The sequence below is a fragment of the Chelonoidis abingdonii genome, chromosome 5 (assembly GCF_003597395.2).
Source record: "Chelonoidis abingdonii isolate Lonesome George chromosome 5, CheloAbing_2.0, whole genome shotgun sequence".
NCBI classification, from domain to species: Eukaryota; Metazoa; Chordata; order Testudines; family Testudinidae; genus Chelonoidis; species Chelonoidis abingdonii.
Genome location: NC_133773.1, coordinates 4,714,829 through 4,732,713, shown reverse-complemented (window position 1 = coordinate 4,732,713; position 17,885 = coordinate 4,714,829). Strand labels below are relative to the sequence as shown.

At 42.7% G+C, this 17,885-nt stretch overlaps 1 protein-coding gene across 1 annotated transcript in view; it reads right to left on the bottom strand.

Annotated features, from left to right (window-relative positions):
* Window positions 1-3,090: 3,090 nt before the first annotated feature.
* The window catches only part of CENPC (centromere protein C), an 87,638-nt gene continuing 72,843 nt past the window's right edge, over window positions 3,091-17,885 (bottom strand). The window contains exon 19 of the mRNA XM_032805213.2: window positions 3,091-3,361. Within this exon, the coding sequence (XP_032661104.1) occupies window positions 3,316-3,361 (46 nt within the window). The 3' untranslated portion in view covers window positions 3,091-3,315. The remainder of the gene's footprint in view (window positions 3,362-17,885) is intronic.

Below are 17,885 nucleotides of genomic sequence, written 5' to 3'. Positions count from 1 at the left end.
GAATATCTGCTTCCAGCAACTAAGCACACACAGCACTAACGTAGAATGATCATAAAATGCACTGAGTTACAGCATTAGAGTTGTGAGAACATACGACTTTGCAAAGGTTAATCCTCAACAGTATCTAAAAGGGAGGGCGGGGAGATGAAACCAAATGCAGAAAGATGCTAGACAGGGGAAGAGTCAGACCAAGGTTATAATATTCTGTTAAGGCAGCTGATCCATATTGGAGATGGATGTCTGAAAAAATGTGAGAAGTACAGGAGATCAGCATGCACAATACTGGATCACAAGATCAATTTTGTTGGACTGGAGTCGTACTGTGAGATTTATGACTGGATCTAATCAGCATAGGAAATGCATGTTCAGATTTTCAGATCATAGTAGAGAGCAGAGACCTGCATATGAGATCTTGTAGTAGATCATCCTCCTACAGTGCAGGACTGTTCCCTAGAGTATATTCCCCAGTGCTTTGAACAAGCCTTGATAATTAGACACTAGATAATGGACAAAATTTTCAAACATGCCTATATGACATTCCATTTTCAGATATGATTTAGGGGTTGTCTTCAGGGCAGTATCAGTTTGAGCTATAACTCAAATTTTGCCCTTAACCTGACTCCCGTTCACACACAAAAGTCTCTAGCTCAAGTTAAGTGGTGCTTTAAGCTCAAGCTAGCTATCTCATCCAAGGGGATTCAGCAGGGATTGGATGGAGCTCCAACGCTGCTCAAGTTTGAGCTAGTAATGCAGTGTGGATGTTATAATAATTCACCAGCTGCTAATCCAATCACTGTGTCGCTCCACTGTTGTTTTGCAGTGTAGTTACTGACTCCCCTATCACTTGAGCTTGGCTAGATCCAGTGGAGTAACTTGAGTGCACTAACTAACTGCTATGGTGAACTGCAATGTGATTTAGGGAGACAAGGTGGGTGAGGTAGTATCTTCTATTGGTTTCCCTGACCTGAAAAAGATCTCTGTGTAAGCGTGAAAGTTTGTCTCTCTCACCAACAGAAACTGATCCAATAAAAGGTATTACCTCCCCTACCTTGTCTCTCTTAATATCCTGGGACTAACAGGGCTACAACAACATTGCATACAAGGGGACTTAGGTTAATTTTGAAACTGAGAATTAAACACTTTTGAAAATGCTACCCTATGGGAGTAAGTTAACCCCTTAGTGAACGGACTGATTTATTGTGATTTGATTTAGTCATCTTTGAAAACATCACCACCTATCCTTATTTTACTTTCCATAATTCCTTGGTTTTTTATTCTATTTTGATCAAAAAACATCAGAATTCTTGATTCTGTACGTTGGATAAGCAACCCAAAATTCAGCGAATTCACCAGAACACAGTACTTGTAACTGGTCTATTAAAATTACTTCAGCTCATGGGTGCTGTATATTTTCACACGAGGAAATCATTCCAGCTCTTTCTCCAATTTTCTATAAGGTGTATACTTACTTTAAGCAAGGAGTCAATTCTCCACCTGTGAGAGAGATCCACAGCACAAAGCTAGGCTTTAAGAAATAAAGCACATCCTTAAGTAGGCGTGATTCTTCACTACTGGCAATTACTTCAGTGGGCGTGAGATTAGGATCTAACAGCACTGGAACAGCCTTAGCCAGAATTATGCATTGATATTCTAGCTGGCAGGATGCCAACACGGATTTTCCTGTGCAGTGTGAATGGGGGTGATCTGAGTACTAAACTAGTTAGAAACCTTGCCAAAGGCCAGATTCCCTCAAGCTTCTCTACATCAGTTTCATAGAGTGGTGTGTAGCAAAGATCACCCTGCTCAGGGAAACTTTCCTCTCTTTTCCCTCCATTCCAAAAGCTCTAAGGTTTCTCTCTCTCTCCCCCAACCCCCACAGTACATCTACACTGCAATCCTGGGCTGTGACTGCAGCTCGCACAGACATACCGACACTAACTTGGATTAAGCTAGAGCAAGTACCAAAGCAGTGAAGCTGCGGCAGTACGGGCTTCAGCACAGCCTGTACAAGCCACCCAGAACCCTATGTAATTATTTCAGTGACTAGTATGCACGGAATGCTGTTGTGGTACCTGAGCTTGTGCAATAAAAGCTAACTCAGGTATAGCCACACGAGCTGCTATCACATTCCTGACTACAGTGTACATACCTCTAATTTGTCAGTGCTGCTCCAGACTCCCAGTTCGAATCACTTGACAACATTGCCTAAGCCAAGAGCACCCTCTTCTTATAAACTAAGAACTGTAAGGATGATTTGTTTAAAAAACACAACAGTATTCACAGTTTACCTGAATCCAATTCCGATTTTAAATGGCTCTGGGGAGGCCTACTTTTATGACCTATAGTAAAGAGTTCTGAGAAGCTGAGCTTCTTGCTGTGGTATTAATAATAGATCTATGCAGATTGATATTCCTGGGAGATAAAAGGAAAGGAAAAATGTTAAAAACTGATGCTTCTGGCAAATGAAAAACTAATGGACCATATTTTCCTGAGGGGATGGGAGGTGCTTTCATTTTATTTCACTTTGATAACTGTCGGAGACCTGCTATAGTGGATAATGCTAAGAGACCACTGTCTCCAGCTAACAGAAAACGTCTTGAAAACAAAGGATGCTGAAGGAGATGCAAGTGACCTGTTAGATAGTTCAAGATGAGAGTAGCGAATGCACAGGATTATGCAGCAGGCTCTAACTAAATTTGTAACCCAGCTCAGCAATGGGGAGAATCCTATGAAGTTTACCTTTCTGTGTGGGACTCTGGGCTGCTTGTAAAACACAAGACCACCTGGATTTCAACGGTAATTCAGCTCAAAACTAAAACCACAACAATTACGGGCAGGATTTGCAAAAGCCCTCTCACTGAAGTCAACAATCAAACTCCCTTTGGCTTCAATGGGAGCAGATAGACCAGTGATGAGCACTTTTGATGAAACCACTGAAAAGTTTCACCGGTGTAGCTCATGTTTTAATGAAAGTTACAAGTGAGACACTGCCTGTTGTCATACAAACACCTGGATTTTTCTGAAGAAACCCCATAAAGTGCCAGAAAACACATTCTTAAATGTGCTATAAGAGTGAAGAATTTAAGGCTCTGATTTACACTATTTACTCTTTATTGATACAAAACCAGAAATGACTTGTGTGACCACAAATGGTTACATAAATTTACAACTTACAGCTGACAAAGAGATCTGTTTCAATGTCCATGAAACAATGTATTCCCAGACCTGAAGAGAATTCCCGCTGAAAAGTAATTATGGACTTCTTCAGAATCCCCCAATATCCAACGTAAGATGATCTCCAATTTACTGGACAGGCTATGGTGAAGAGGACTCATCATTTAATGAATGTTCTATAATTGGCCTGAAATACAAAAAAGGATGGAAGTTAGTTTATTCAAACTAGCAGATAAATCTTACAGCAAAAATTTACTGCTCACTCACTTGCCTATACCATGCCCTAAAAACAGCCAGTGGACAGTAAGGCAAATTTTATTCATAACAGCAAGGAAATATATTGTCCAGATCAGGGGTCAGCAACCTTTCAGAAGTGGTGTGCCGAGTCTTCATTTATTCACTCTAATTTAAGGTTTCGCGTGCCAGTAATATATTTGAACGTGTTTAGAAGGTCTCTTTCTATAAGTCTATATTATATAAACTAAACTATTGTTGTATGTAAAGCAAATAAGGTTTTTAAAATGTTTAAGAAGCTTCATTTAAAATTAAAATGCAGAGCCCCCTGGACTGGTGGCCAGGACCCAGGCAGTGTGAGTGCCACTGAAAATCAGTTCGTGTGCCATCTTCGCCATGCGTGCCATAGGTTGCCTATCCCGGATCCAGATACAACAGTGATTTTCACAAAAAGCAACAACCCCATTTACGCTAAAAAAGCAGATTAGCCTCTACCAGATTAATGAAATCTGTTAAACCTATTCGATTTGACAGCTCCAAGATTTTATGGTTCCCTCAACCACTATGTCAGTTGTCAGTACAAAATCACTCCTTGCTATAACATAGCATTTTATCTATAAATGTTATTCATTTTATGCTTTATTTTGTTGATTATTGTGACTACATATTTTGTTTAGTCACAACAAAAATTATTTGAAGTGCAGAAATTACTGTTACAACTTTTAGTACACATTTTAAAGCACACAGTATTCACTCTAGATGCACCATGTTATGTCGGAGTTGCAATGGGGTGCTGAATTTTCAAACTGCTCTAAAATCCACATATATAATCAGACTGAAAACTGCTATACTAGTTCTAGGCCTGGGGTAGAGTTTGTGGAGCAAGTCTGGAGGCATTTAATGAAAGTGTTCCTAAGATAAAATGACTTATTTAACATTTTAATTTTCTGCTAGTGCTTTTTCACATAGAGATCAGGAGAGGGATTTACAAGCATTAGCCACAAAACATTTAATTGAACTTCTCCTGCTGAGATCTTGAGACCAGGACCAAGAACCAGCACCAAAATATAACAGCCTAAAATGTATTAGATTTTCTTTTTAGTTCTGCAAAGTTGCACTGGGATACGAATGAGCTCTGTTCACCACCATGGTTTCATATGCCTACTGTAGTGGGAGGCAACTTACATTTAGCTTGCTTTGCAAACGGGAGTTGCAGAGTCACTTCTAAAGCAGCTGGGATTAGAATCCAGGACTCTAATATGAAAGACCCAAGACACTTCAAAAAATTATGGCTGAATGTGCCAGAGCTGAATTACCCTATAGCAATAGTCAGAGGATGAGAGTCTGTGTATTAAAGAATTCAGGATGCTCAAGAAATTAAATATGGTCCATGTCCCTATGGCTGAAACAATGGAGTGAGTGAGGGACAGAGGATTCTGTTCAGTGGTCTACTCCAGACTTCATTTGTGATGTTAGGAAGTCACCTGAACCAGAATATTTAAGAGGTGGTGGAAATCTCCCTCTGGGGTCTGTATGGAAAACACCACTCCGCACCCCATGAGAGGGGGGAAAGACGGTCTTGTGTTTAACACACTGGACTGGGACTCAGGACTTCTCAATTCAGTTCCTGGCTTAGCTTTAGTCAATTCACAGTCTCAGCGCCTCAGTTTCCAAACCAGAAGGTTATTCTGGCTCTTCAGAGGACTGACTGTTTTGGCTGATTTGGTACAAGGAGCCTTCCAAAGCTGTACAGAGATTCTACATTGGGAATCACCCCCTACTCCAAGTGAGGAGCCCTCTTTAGAGGTCCTGGAGGGCACCAGGAAGACATAGGATGGACTCTGCAGGTCTGGGGGCCAGTGCTGTGCTTGGTCTAACATTTTTAGATTAGCAGTAGTTATTAGGATCTGTCTTCTGATGAAATGGTGGCACTTAAAGACCCATTGTCTTTGCAAACTCTCCTCAGCATGGGCGCTGTTTAAAGCTGATTCTGCAACCTCTCTAAAATCTATAGAGGTCTGGCTAACTGTCCCCTTTCCTTCCCCTCCAGTAATGCATTTCACTTCCAATTCCCCTTCCCACAAATTCCTCCCCTCCAGGCACAGCCTCCTCACATGCCCTCCTGAAGTTCATTGTTACCAGCAGGAACAGACCTACTAATTGTGACAGGTGGAGAGGAGACTCAGGACTTCCATTTCCTCTAGGAACAGGGAAGGGGGGAGCCATACAGTCCTGTCCCTCTATCAGGAAACCCCTGAGGTATGCAGCTGCACAGTTCCCAATGAGAAGGGATTCCAGGGCTACTCTCTTCTGCCACTACTGGGGAAAGGGGAGTGCTGACAACCCACCCCCAGCTCAGCTAGGAGGCAAAGTAAGCACGGCACAGCTCCTCTCCCTCCCAGTGTTGTATCCAGCTTGTAATGAACTCCCTGCAGCTCCTCCACCACTAGCTTCCTTTCTCCTATTGGTCACTTAACCCCACCGGGTGGGCATGGAGAAGCAGGAGAAGAGGAGGTGGTGACAGATGAAGAGAACTAGGGAAGCACCTTCTCCTCCGCAGTCATGTCCTCCCTCACTACCTCTGCTTTCTGGAGGGGCAGAGGGAGGAACAGAGGGAGGGTATAAATTCGCTTGCTAAAATGCTTGTTGACATGGAGTTACAATTGCAGGGACAAAACAGGGTCCTGCGCTCTTCCACAATGTCAGAGTTTGAGTCCCAGAACCCAAACAACCTAGAAAAGCTGCAAGGAAATGCAGGCTTAAGGTGACACAACACAATCACATAACTTAACTCATAGGAATACAAAGAGAAATTGGGAAGGTCACAGTACTTTACTGTCCCTGCACACAACCCCAAACCAAGACAATTATTCATAGTCCAACTGATCCTCAAAGTGCTCTGTGCATCAACAATCTGAGAAGTATTTGCTGCTTATTGGTAGAGACAACACAAATGGGCAAAAGATGCTAAGGGAAACATAAGATGTTGTGACCTTCCTAAGGACACCTCAGGGCAGGGACCACAGGGGTCAGAGCTAAGGTTGTGTGAGAACTGTTACCTTGGCACTCCATTTCTTGATTTTTCCAAGGTTTGTGTTCTGATTTTATAATGTTAACACTGTTGGTAAGGCATAGGTAGAGAGACCATATCTTTGCATTCTCTTCTTTTCTAACTTTTGGAACATCATGTTCTGGAAAGGCATAATTTATTCAAATTCTGCATATGAATATTTATAACAAACAAACTGCATATTCACTTGATTCTATTACTTAGAAAAATACTCTAAAAATATATTATATCTAGATATGTCAGAATGACAGTCTTTGGAGAGGGTTTTTTTTTTACCCAAAAAATGCCTATATGATTTAGGAGCTGGCCTGTGCCCAAATCCCACAAATTTCTGCACAAGCTTAACTTTGCACAAGCGAAGAAGTTTAATGCCACCAATGGAAATATTTATGTATGTAATACTAAACACATATTGAAGTGTCTGTAGAACGAGGGTCCCTAAGTCTGTTGGAAAACAGAATACAACAAATTACAAATTAGACTAAGCAAATCCAAGAGATTTAAAATCAAGTTTGGTACTTTGTCGTACACTTACTTACAGTACAAAAAGGTAATGACATTGAGGCAATAATTCTGATCCCTCCCAAGTGGATAAATTACAAAACCAGAATTGGATTGTTTTGAGGAAAACTGTGGTGCAAACTGTATTATTGCTATAGTACAATTTAATTGTATTTTTTTCTTCATTATCTGTCAGGTTCAGAAAGCAAAACAGATTCTTCATTTTGTATCTGGAGAGTGTGGTTAGTCTGGCCATTCAATGACCAAGTTATTTTACTGAAGCAGAAGGCTAAATTAATGAGAGTAAAATGACATCGAGCCTAGACTGTGATTGGATGAGACTGATCCACCTACACTTTTCATTTGGTTTATTTGGTTTAACCAGGATGAATCAGACTAGATCACAATGGTCCATTCCTGGCCTTGGAATCTATGAGCTCTAAGGAGATCCTGAGCCAAAAAAACAAAAACAAAAAATAGGAATAGTAAAACATAAAAGTAAATATTAAACATGATCAAAACTTATTTAGCCCTTAAAATATACTGAGCCTCATTCATAAGTTAAAATATTTGTTCAGCTATGACAGAGGGGTATTAACTTATTCCTACAACAGTCACTGCGCCTTAGCTATGAATTTTCATAAAAGTGTGCAACAAATTCTAGTTACTCAAAAAGCAAGGGTTTGCACTTACCAATATTAGTCGAAGAAGCTACACTAATAATGAGGGTACATTTGCTGGGTGCAGCATGACCTGTGCAATTATCACTTAATTGTACTTTATGGGCCAATACTGGGAGCCTCAGACTTTCTTCTCAAGGTTTGTCCTTCCTTCAGCACTTTTTCCCTGCCAGGCTATATAATTAGTCCTATTTCATAAGCTTAACTGTAAATTTGTTTTGATTAATTAGCCCCAGAGCTGACGTGGCACTTATTGAGACATGAGAGGGTTCTTGGTTTATTCAACGTAGAGACTACTGTACCCTAGGGGAGTCTCTCCATCAGCAATAAAATTTCACAAATTGTGTTTGAAAAACTTTTCTATATTTAATTAACTTTAATTTCTTTAAATTGCCCATTTTGTGATATAATGAAGGTGAGGTTAGCAAAAAGGAAGGATACAATGTATCAAGTTCAGGTTCTGTTGCTTATATGGAATTATCACCAGTTGAACACTGCCTTTTGGGTTGTTGATGAAAAAACTCAGTGCTCCTACATGAGTAATATAAGAAGTACTGAAAATCCAGGATAGGGATTTAAGTTACCATGGTGGCTATGTTCTGTAGAAATGGCAAAGGAAATATTGCACTTGCACAATCAAACTGTGTTCTGCTCTTCCATTTCAATAGGCAAAGTTCCATTCAATGGCATATTTGACTTTGAAGCATCTAAAGAAACTGTTTTTCGGCAATCGTACTATAACATCTTCTACCACGTTACTTAACTCTTGATGGGGTGACCAGATATCCCGATTTTATAGGGACAGTCCAGATTTTGGGGTCTTTTTCTTATATATGCTTCCATTACCCTCCACTCCCATCCCGGTTTTTCACACTTGCTGTCTGGTCATCCTAACTCTTGACAATGTTTGTACTTTAACAAAAAAAAAAGATCACATCCTATTTGTGACCTTGGCCCATTCAACTGCTGCTTTCCTATCACTCCTTTTGATTTTAGGCATGTTGGTTTAGGTAGGTTCATATACTGATAGTTGATAATCCCTAAAATCTCTTCATATAATTGCAGTATTGAACAGAAGCTTTCATGTTTACTACGGTATGTCTACACTATGAGATTATTCTGACTTTACATAAACCAGTTCTGTAAAACAGATTGTATAAAGTCAAGTGCACATGGCCACACTAAGCACAGTAATTCAGCAGTGTGCGTCCATGTACCGAGGCTAGCATCGATTTCCGGAGCGTTGCACTGTGGGTAGCTATCCCGTAGCTATCCCATAGTTCCCGCAGTCTCTCCTGCCCCTTGGAATTCTGGGTTGAGATCCCAGTGCCTGATGGGGCAAAAAACATTGTAGCGGGTGGTTCTGGGTACAGCCTCACCTCTCCCTCCCTGAAACAGCAGCAGACAACCGTTTCGTGCCTTTTTTCCTGGGTGAACTGTGCAAACGCCACAGCACAGCAAGCATGGACCCTGCTCAGATCAAAACCACAATCGTGGATGTTGTAAACAACTCGCGCATTCTCATGCCGTCTATGCTGAACTAGGACCTGCAAAGCCAGGCGAGGAGGCGGCAGCTACGGCAGCGCAGCGACGAGAATGAGGAGGACATGGTCACAGAATTCTCTCAAACCGCGGGCCCCTGCGCTTTGGAGATCCTGCTGGTAATGGGGCAGGTTCTAGCAATTGAACACCGATTTTGGGCCAGGGAAACCAGCACAGACTGGTGGGACTGCATAGTTTTGCAGATTTGGGACAATTCCCAGTGGCTGCGAAACTTTCGCATGCGTAAGGGCACTTTCATGGAACTTTGTGACTTGCTGTCCCCGGCCCTTAAACGCCAGAATACCACGATGAGAGCAGCCCTCACAGTTGAGAAGCGAATGGCAATAGCCCTCTGGCAGCTTGCAATGTCAGACAGCTACCGGTCAGTCGGGAATCCATTTGGAGTGGGAAAATCTACTGTGGGGCTGCTGTGATGCAAGTAGCCAAAGCAATCATTAAGCTGCTGCTACAAAAGGTTGTGACTCTGGGAAATGTGCAGGTCATAGTGGATGGCTTTGCTGCAATGGGATTCCCTAACTGTGGTGGGGCGATAGATGGAACCCATATCCCTATCTTGGCACCGAAGCACCAGGGCACCCAGTATGTAAACCTCAAGGGCTTTTCAATGGTGCTGCAAGCACTGGTGGATCACAAGGGACGTTTCACCAACATCACGTGTGGGATGGCCGGGAAGGGTTCATGACACTCGCGTCTTCAGGAACACTTACTCTGTTTAAACGCTGCAGCAAGGGAATTACTTCCCAGACCAGAAAATAACAGTTGGGGATGTTGAAATGCTGTAGTTATCCTGGGGGACCCAGCCTACCCTTGATGCCATGGCTCATGAAGCCATACACAGGCAGCCTGGACAGTAGTCAGGAGCTGTTCAACTACAGGCTGAGCAAGTGCAGAATGGTGGTAGAATGTGCATTTGGCCGTTTAAAGGCGCGCTGGCGCACATTACTGACTCGCTCAGACCTCAGCCAACCAATGTCCCCATTGTTATTGCTGCTTGCTGTGTGCTCCACAAATCTCTGTGAGAGTAAGGGGAGACCTTTATGGCGGGGTGGGAGGCTGAGGCAAATCACCTGGCCGCTGATTATGCACAGCAGCCAGACACCAAGGGCGATTAGAAGAGCACACCAGGAAGCGGTGCACATCAGAGAAGCTTGAAAATGAGTTTCATCACTGGCCAGGGTACGGTGTGACTGCTGTGTTTGTTTCCCCTTGATGAACCCCCCCCCTTGATTGACTCATTCCTGTAAGCAACCCACCCCCCCCTTCGATTACAGCTTGCTTTTAAGGAAATAAAGTCACTCTCATTTAAAAATCATGTATTTCTTATTAATTTATTATAAAAAGAGGGAGAGAACTGACAAGGTAGCCCGGGTGTGGTTTGGGAGGAGGATAGGAGGAAGGAAAAGGCCACTAAAAAAATTTCAAGTAATGACAGCCTTTTGGTTGGGCTGTCCATGGGGGTGGAGTGGGCGGGTGCACGAGCCTCCCCCCACGTTCTTTGTCTGGGTGAGGAGGATATGGAACATGGTGAGAGGTGGTTACACAGGGCTGCAGCGGCACTCTGTGATCCTGCTGCTGTTCCTGAAGCTCCACCAGACGTCGGAGCATGTCAGTTTGATCACGCAGCAGCCCAGCATTGCATCTGCCACCGCTGATCTTCCTGCGCCACACCTCATCTTCCTCTCCTCTCTCATCGTTCGAGCGTCCCTCCTGTCCTGTCCTTCACTTCACTGCATCTCTTTCCTGTAATTTGATACCACGTCCTTCCACTCATTCAGATGAGCTCTTTCATTGCGGGTCACTTCCATGATTTCCGAGAACATTTTGTCTGCGTCTTTTTTTTCCGCCGCCTTATCTGAGATAGCCTTCGGGGATGGAGTAGGGAGGCTTGAAAAATTTGCAGCTGCATGAGGGAGGGAAAAAAGGGAGAGAAGTATTTAAAAAGATACATTTTACAGAACAATGCTTATACTCTTTCACGGTGAACAACACTATTCACCTTACATAGCACATGTGATTTCACTACAAGGTCGCATTTTGCATCTTAATATTGAGTGCCTGCGGCTCTGGTGTTAGAGATCTCACAGACGCAGGTCTCCGGGCAGCAGAATTCAGCTTGCATGCAGCCATGGTAAGCCATTGTCTTTTGGCTTCTGCAGCCTTCATATATCCAGTGCCCTCCTTTCCCAAATACCAAGCAAATCCCGTTCAGTGCTGCTTTCTTTCCTGTTAATGTGCATGCAGCAATTCTCTGGGAAACCACTTTTACCCCTCCCATCCAATTCTCTGGGATCATGGAAGCTTTACCCCCTCCCTTGTCCGCCCACCGCGTGGCTGGTAGCAGGGAAGATCACTGCTAGCCAAACGCGCAAAAAAGCTCAGCGCCAATCCCCCTCCCTCCCCCTGCTTGGCTACCTGCAAGGAAGGATTTCTTTTAAGCAACAGGCAAACAGCCCAGTAGGAATGGCCATCTCTGTCCCCTTAATTAAATTCCTGAATTTCAACCAGGTTACCATGAACGATATCACTCTCCTGAGGATAACACAGCGAGATAAAGAACGGATGTTGCTTGAATGCCAGCAATCACCGGGACCATACGCAGCTAGGCTTTGTCATGCAATGATACCAGATTACTTGCTACATGCATGGCGTGGTCAAGTGTCCTACCATGGAGGACGGAATAAGGCTGCCCTGCCCAGAAACCTTCTGCAAAGGCTTTTGGAGTACCTCCAGGAGAGCTTCATGGAGATGTCCCTGGAGGATTTCTGCTCCATCCCCAGACATGTTAACAGACTTTTCCAATAACTGTACTGGCCGCGAATGCATCCCAAGTCCTCAGGGCAAATTAATCATTAAAAAACGCTTGCTTTTAAACCATGTTTTATATTTACAAAGGTACACTCACCAGAGGTCCTTCCATGGCTTCATTGTCTGGGCTAGTGGCTTGGGAGGGCTGGGAGGGTAATTTCCGTCTGGGTGAGAAAAAGCTCCTGGCTGTTGGGGAGAACGGAGTGCTGTGTGCTCTCTGCAAGCTCGTCCTCCTCTTCCTCCTCCTCATCTTCCCTCCGCAGAATCCTCAGCCATGGCTGAGATTACCACCCCCGCCTCGGAATCCATGGACAGGGGTGAGGAACTGGTGGCAGACACCCCTAGAATTGCATGCAGCTCAGCGTAGAAGCGGCATGTTTTCGGCCCTGCCCCAGACCTTCCGTTTGCTTCTCTGGTAGGCTTGTCTGAGCTCCTAAACTTTCACACGGCACTGCACTGAGTCCCTGGTGTGGCTCTTCTCCATCATGGCCTTGGAAATTTTTTCAAAATGTTTTTTCGTTTCGTCTTTTGGAACGGAGTTCTGTTAGCACGGAATCCTCTCCCCTTATAGCGATCAGATCCAGTACCTCCCGTGCGGTCCATGCTGGAGCTCTTTTTCAATTCTCAGGAGCCTGCATTACCACCTGTGCTGGTGAGCTCTCCACGCTGGCCAAACAGGAAATGAAATTCAAAAGTTCGCGGGGCTTTTCCTGTCTACCTGGCCAGTGCATCCAAGTTCAGATTGCTTACCAGAGCAGTCACAGTGGTGCACTGTTAGATACCGCCTGGAGGCCAATATCGTCGATTTGCAGCCACACTAACCCTAATCCGACATGGCAATACCTATTTCAGCGCTACTCCTCTCGTTGGGGAGGAGTACAGAAACCGGTTTAAAGAGCCCTTTATATCGATATAAAGGGCCTCGTTATGTGGAAGGGTGCAGGGTTAAATCGGTTTAACGCTGCTAAATTCGGTTTAAACGCATAGTGTAGACCAGGCCCTACAGTTAGAACAAGAAACCACCAACTACTGAATTCCCAAACTTTCTTTATTCAGACACCACCTTCTTAAAAAAACTGTTGTGAAGTAAACAGAACATTCAGAGAACATACAACCAATAGTATATGTGCCATAAAAATACTTTTATAACTTGTCTTCTATTAGGCAGAAAGAACTGTGATGTTATCACCTCCATTTTAATTTTTTACAGTTAAAGTTTTCATTTCATTTGAAATTAAAACAATGTTTCTAGTATCAAAAGCTCTCAGATGTGTCATATTTCTGTAAATATTTCAGAGTAACGTTCAAAATAAAAAGGAAATTGGGCATGGTTATAGTATAAGGCTGTGTTAAGACTATCAGAAAATACTGTGTAAATCTAAAGAAAAGTGACCAAGAATTAAGCCAAAGAGTTAAGTCAGATGTTCAGATGTCTTTCCGTGTTTTAAAGTATTTTAGAATTCCATTTAAATCATTCTAATGTTCCTTCATCTGACTCTTTCCAACTTGTAGAATCTGTATAGACCCAACATTGCACATGGTCATGAGAGTAATGAGGAGTATTAAAGGAGATGTATCTTTTAAATAAAAACATGAACAAGTCTCATCTAGCCTTGCAAAACCTACTCAGAAGAAAATCTTCAACTTTATAGTAGAAATTTTGTTGCGGAGTATTTGGCCATATAAACGAGGCTCAGGCAGATCAGAGAGCATTTCAGTTGGCTGCCCTCAGACCTAACAAATGACCACCACACCAGATGAAGTGCACACACACACGAGATTTTACTCAGTGTTCTTTTACAACAAACCAACAAACTGTTTTTGACAACAGGCAAGTGTCTGGTTCAATGGATCAGAAACGAACAAGGATCAATCTCTGTTGCCACACTAGTCCATAAACTGGGCCGTACTTTGCTTCAGGGAATAACAGAGACTTTCAAACCTTGATCTCTCTGCTAAGCCTACCAGAAGTATGGTAACTATGATATGGATGCGCCCAGGAAAAAGTAAAGCGATGTCACTATTTCATCTCATACTTCAAAAAGTACAACTAACAGAAAAACATCGATCTTGTTCAATACTAACCTGGCTCAGATCTGAACAAGTAACTTACTAGATAAAATGCTCTGTATTCTATTATCTAACTAGTCATCCAATCTCACTTTTATATAGCATTATACAATAGGTATCACTACGGTCTATCAAGTAAATAAAATGACAGGTTGTGCTATTTCCTTGGATAAAGTTATTGTATCATGTAAATGATGTGCATTATACAAAACCCCTAAAATAGCCGAATACAGAATCTGAACTAAAAAATAACTGTGCTTAGAGTTCCACCTAGTGGAGTATATTGGAAACATTTCTAGTAATAGACTATACAAGATTTATAAATGCAGGACTACATTTTTTAAAAAGTGTTTGATTTTCACAACTACACCTCTACCTCGATATAACGCCGTCCTTGGGAGCCAAAAAATCTCACCGCGTTATCAGTGAAACCGCGTTATATTGAACTTGCTTTGATCCACCGGAGTGTGCAGCCCCGCCCTCCCGGAGCACTGCTTTACCACATTATATAGAAATTCATTTTATATCAGGTGACGTTATATCAAGGTAGCGGTGTACCAGTATGTTTCTCTCTTCTGCTTTTCCTTCTCCCCTAGCGAAAATTTTCCATAGACTATGTCCTTAGAGCCAGTTTTATGTGCATTGAACTTCCTGCTTTAGGAAGTCAGACTCCCTTTTCATGGCATACTGCGGGACCAAGGAAAAGCCTACTGCTCTACTATCATTAGTTGGTTTAATAATGTATTCCATTATTTATCTCAAAATGACGTCTGTCCAAAGAAGATAAAATTAAGTCTGTGGGCAGAACAGGAATGTACAGATGTCCACTGAAGAGGCAAGGCACCTATTAAGAGATATCTGCAGACCTTCTCCAAACTCTACACACTAGACATAGCAGCTTTGGCTGGGGCTGCATTTGAATATAATAGCTAGCACCAGGATCATAAGCAGGCACTGCTACTTAAACAACTAAAAACCAGACCTTCTGAGATCTAACTTAGCTCAGGTTTTTTTCTATACAAGCTTAAATGCCTTTGTTGCTTGTATTATCTCAAGCACATTTGGGCTTTCCTGTTAAGGAAGCTACAGGAAAGAGGCTACCAACTTCTCCACTCCAAACCCCCTCTTTCAAAGGAATGATATTGTTGGAACATCCAAGCACTTTTGCAGATAGCTTTGAAGTTAGTCAGCAGCTGATGAACCAAATACAACGTACTGTGAAGCCAATTCATCTTCACTATTTTCATGTGTGCCAGAAGTTTAGCATAACAATCACTGCCAAGACTTTCTACGAAGTGATTCACAGGTAGTGGATCATCAAACAGCTTTCAACTCCTATTCAGCTTTTTCTACTTCCTCCTTTTCCTGTGCAATGGCAGAGGTAATTCAGAAAAGGGGGCCTATTCGAATAGTTGTGGTTTATCCTCATCTTAGGCCATAATGAAATTTGACTCGCCTGGGAGGCTAACATTATCCACACCATCTGCTGTCTAGACACTTGGCTTCAGGAGTACACTGTAAGTTCATGATTTTCCCAGAGGTCCTCATTACTATACAGGAATTCATGGAGCATAGCAGAGGTAAACCTTAACAATTCTAATGCAGCTGGCAGTTGCCATACTATCAAGGTAAAAGGTGCGAAGTAAAATAAAATACCCACATATTCAGAACTAACCATACACTCATTCTGTAGTCTTCATATATATCTAAATGCACAGGATAACTGGGGACACTGACAATCAGTCCAGCAGTTCAACTATCTTCGGTTTATTTAAGATGACAGCACATTCTCTGAAAGGCAGGTAGCAAGGCTACACATTTAAATAGAGATTATTTTGAGAACCTTGCTTGGTGTCAGGTTAATAAATATTCTACATTCTACAAAATATTTTATCTGAAGATCTCACAACACTTTTCAGATATTAAACTTCACAATACTCCTGTGAGGTAGTTAAGTATTTTACCCATTGTATAAGTGAGAAAGCTGATAAGCTGGCAGTGGGTGGGAAGGGGGAGGAGAAGAGTGATTTGCCCAAGGTTTCACAGCAAGAAAATGGTAGAGGCAGAAATAAAAACCTGGAGCCCTGATTCCCAGTTCTCTTCTCAAGACACTAAAAAATATCCCCCCTGTACACTTGAGAAATAGTTCTGGTGCTGAAAACATGGAAGTCTCTCCTCAAGAAATTGCTGACATTTTATACTGCCCCTGTCAAACAGGGTGATGTGCCTAAGGAAAAGATCAGATATCCAGAGTGTGAAACAGGGACTTCCACAATCCTTTGGAAGCCAACTGTATTAGTAAAAACGTATATTCAAAAAAATATATAGCACATTCGGACACAAGACTTAATATTGCACAGGAAGTGATATGCTCTACTTATGGCTCAAAGAAAATATTCCAGCTACTTGAATGACAAGAAGTATGGTCAAAGAACTAGTGAAATCATTATTTTTGATAGAAAATTATGGGACCATTGACTACGCTCCAACATCTGACCCAAGACAGAGTTCCAAACCTATGAAACTCATTACCAGATAAGAATGACTGCTAACCTTGCAGCATTCAGAAGCAAATGCAAAATGCACTTTTCTATTCAAGCTTTCATGCAATATTATCTTTAATCATACCACCATTCTACGATAAAAGCCAAGCCTGCCCTCCTATCAGCAGGAAAGGAAGAAACATGTCATTCGTAGTCTTTGGAGATGCTCCAACTACAATGATAAGCATTAGCATAGGAGAGGAGAGATTTATTTTACTTTAAAAACAGAGACTGACTTTTGTGGTTCAAGTGTGTTTTTTAGTAAGGCTGCTGAACTATTGTAATTTATGAACGGGTAGCTGTACTTTAAATGCAGGCTGTTCCCTTACCATGCCTTCTGCTTTGTCAAAGCGAGCCTCTGCGCCAGTCCTAAACCAGGCACATCTCTTCCTTCCTAAGCATCTGTCTTTGCTTTCACACCGTTCTTTCCCTGGGTTCAGCTCTAGCCCCTCAGGGGCTCTGCTCAGTCTCTCTGTCTGCCCATTCTTCACCCCTTGCCTCAGCCTGCCCTATTTCTCCTTCCCAAGGCCTCTTCCTACGCTCCCCTCAGACTTCTTGGCTGCTCTCCCACTCCTTTATAGAGCACTGACTCCCATGGATGTCCTCCATGCCTGTCTCTCCCACAGGCTGCCCTCAGTCCCCACCCCAAGCAGGCCTGGTTTAGTCACATAACCCACCTGTGACCTGACTTCACTCTTTTCTGCCACATGGGGAGGCAAGTCAAGTGAGGCACAGGTGCAGCTGAGCCCCAACACTCAAAGGGCCAGCTCGCCCTTTGACACCAATGCAGCTGTGTCTGTCCAAGCCAGCAGACAGCCTGAAATGCTAGCTCTGAGAAGCACGAACTACTTCTACCATCTCAACCACACCACCACTGAAACAACTTACAAGGTCAATACTTAACCATTTCACTACTGATTGAGGCCCACAAAAAAGGGGAAGGATGATCACTTCATGACTATATGAACAGTCTACTGCAAATGGCATCCCTATTAAGGGAGCAAGTCTTGAGAGTCCATGAAGTCCAGCAGAGGCATCTCATGACAGCACCACAGGTGGGAACAACTCAGAAGAATATGACATCCTTTTCCAATTTAATTCCTGGATGCCATGGATCTAAAAAAAGGATGCCTCTAGCAGTAAACTGTAAAGCACAGCTGATCCTTAAAGTCACTAGAACCTTTCACTCAAACCTGAACGCTGCTGTTTCTACAGAAATCACTCAGGGACAGCATTACAACACCT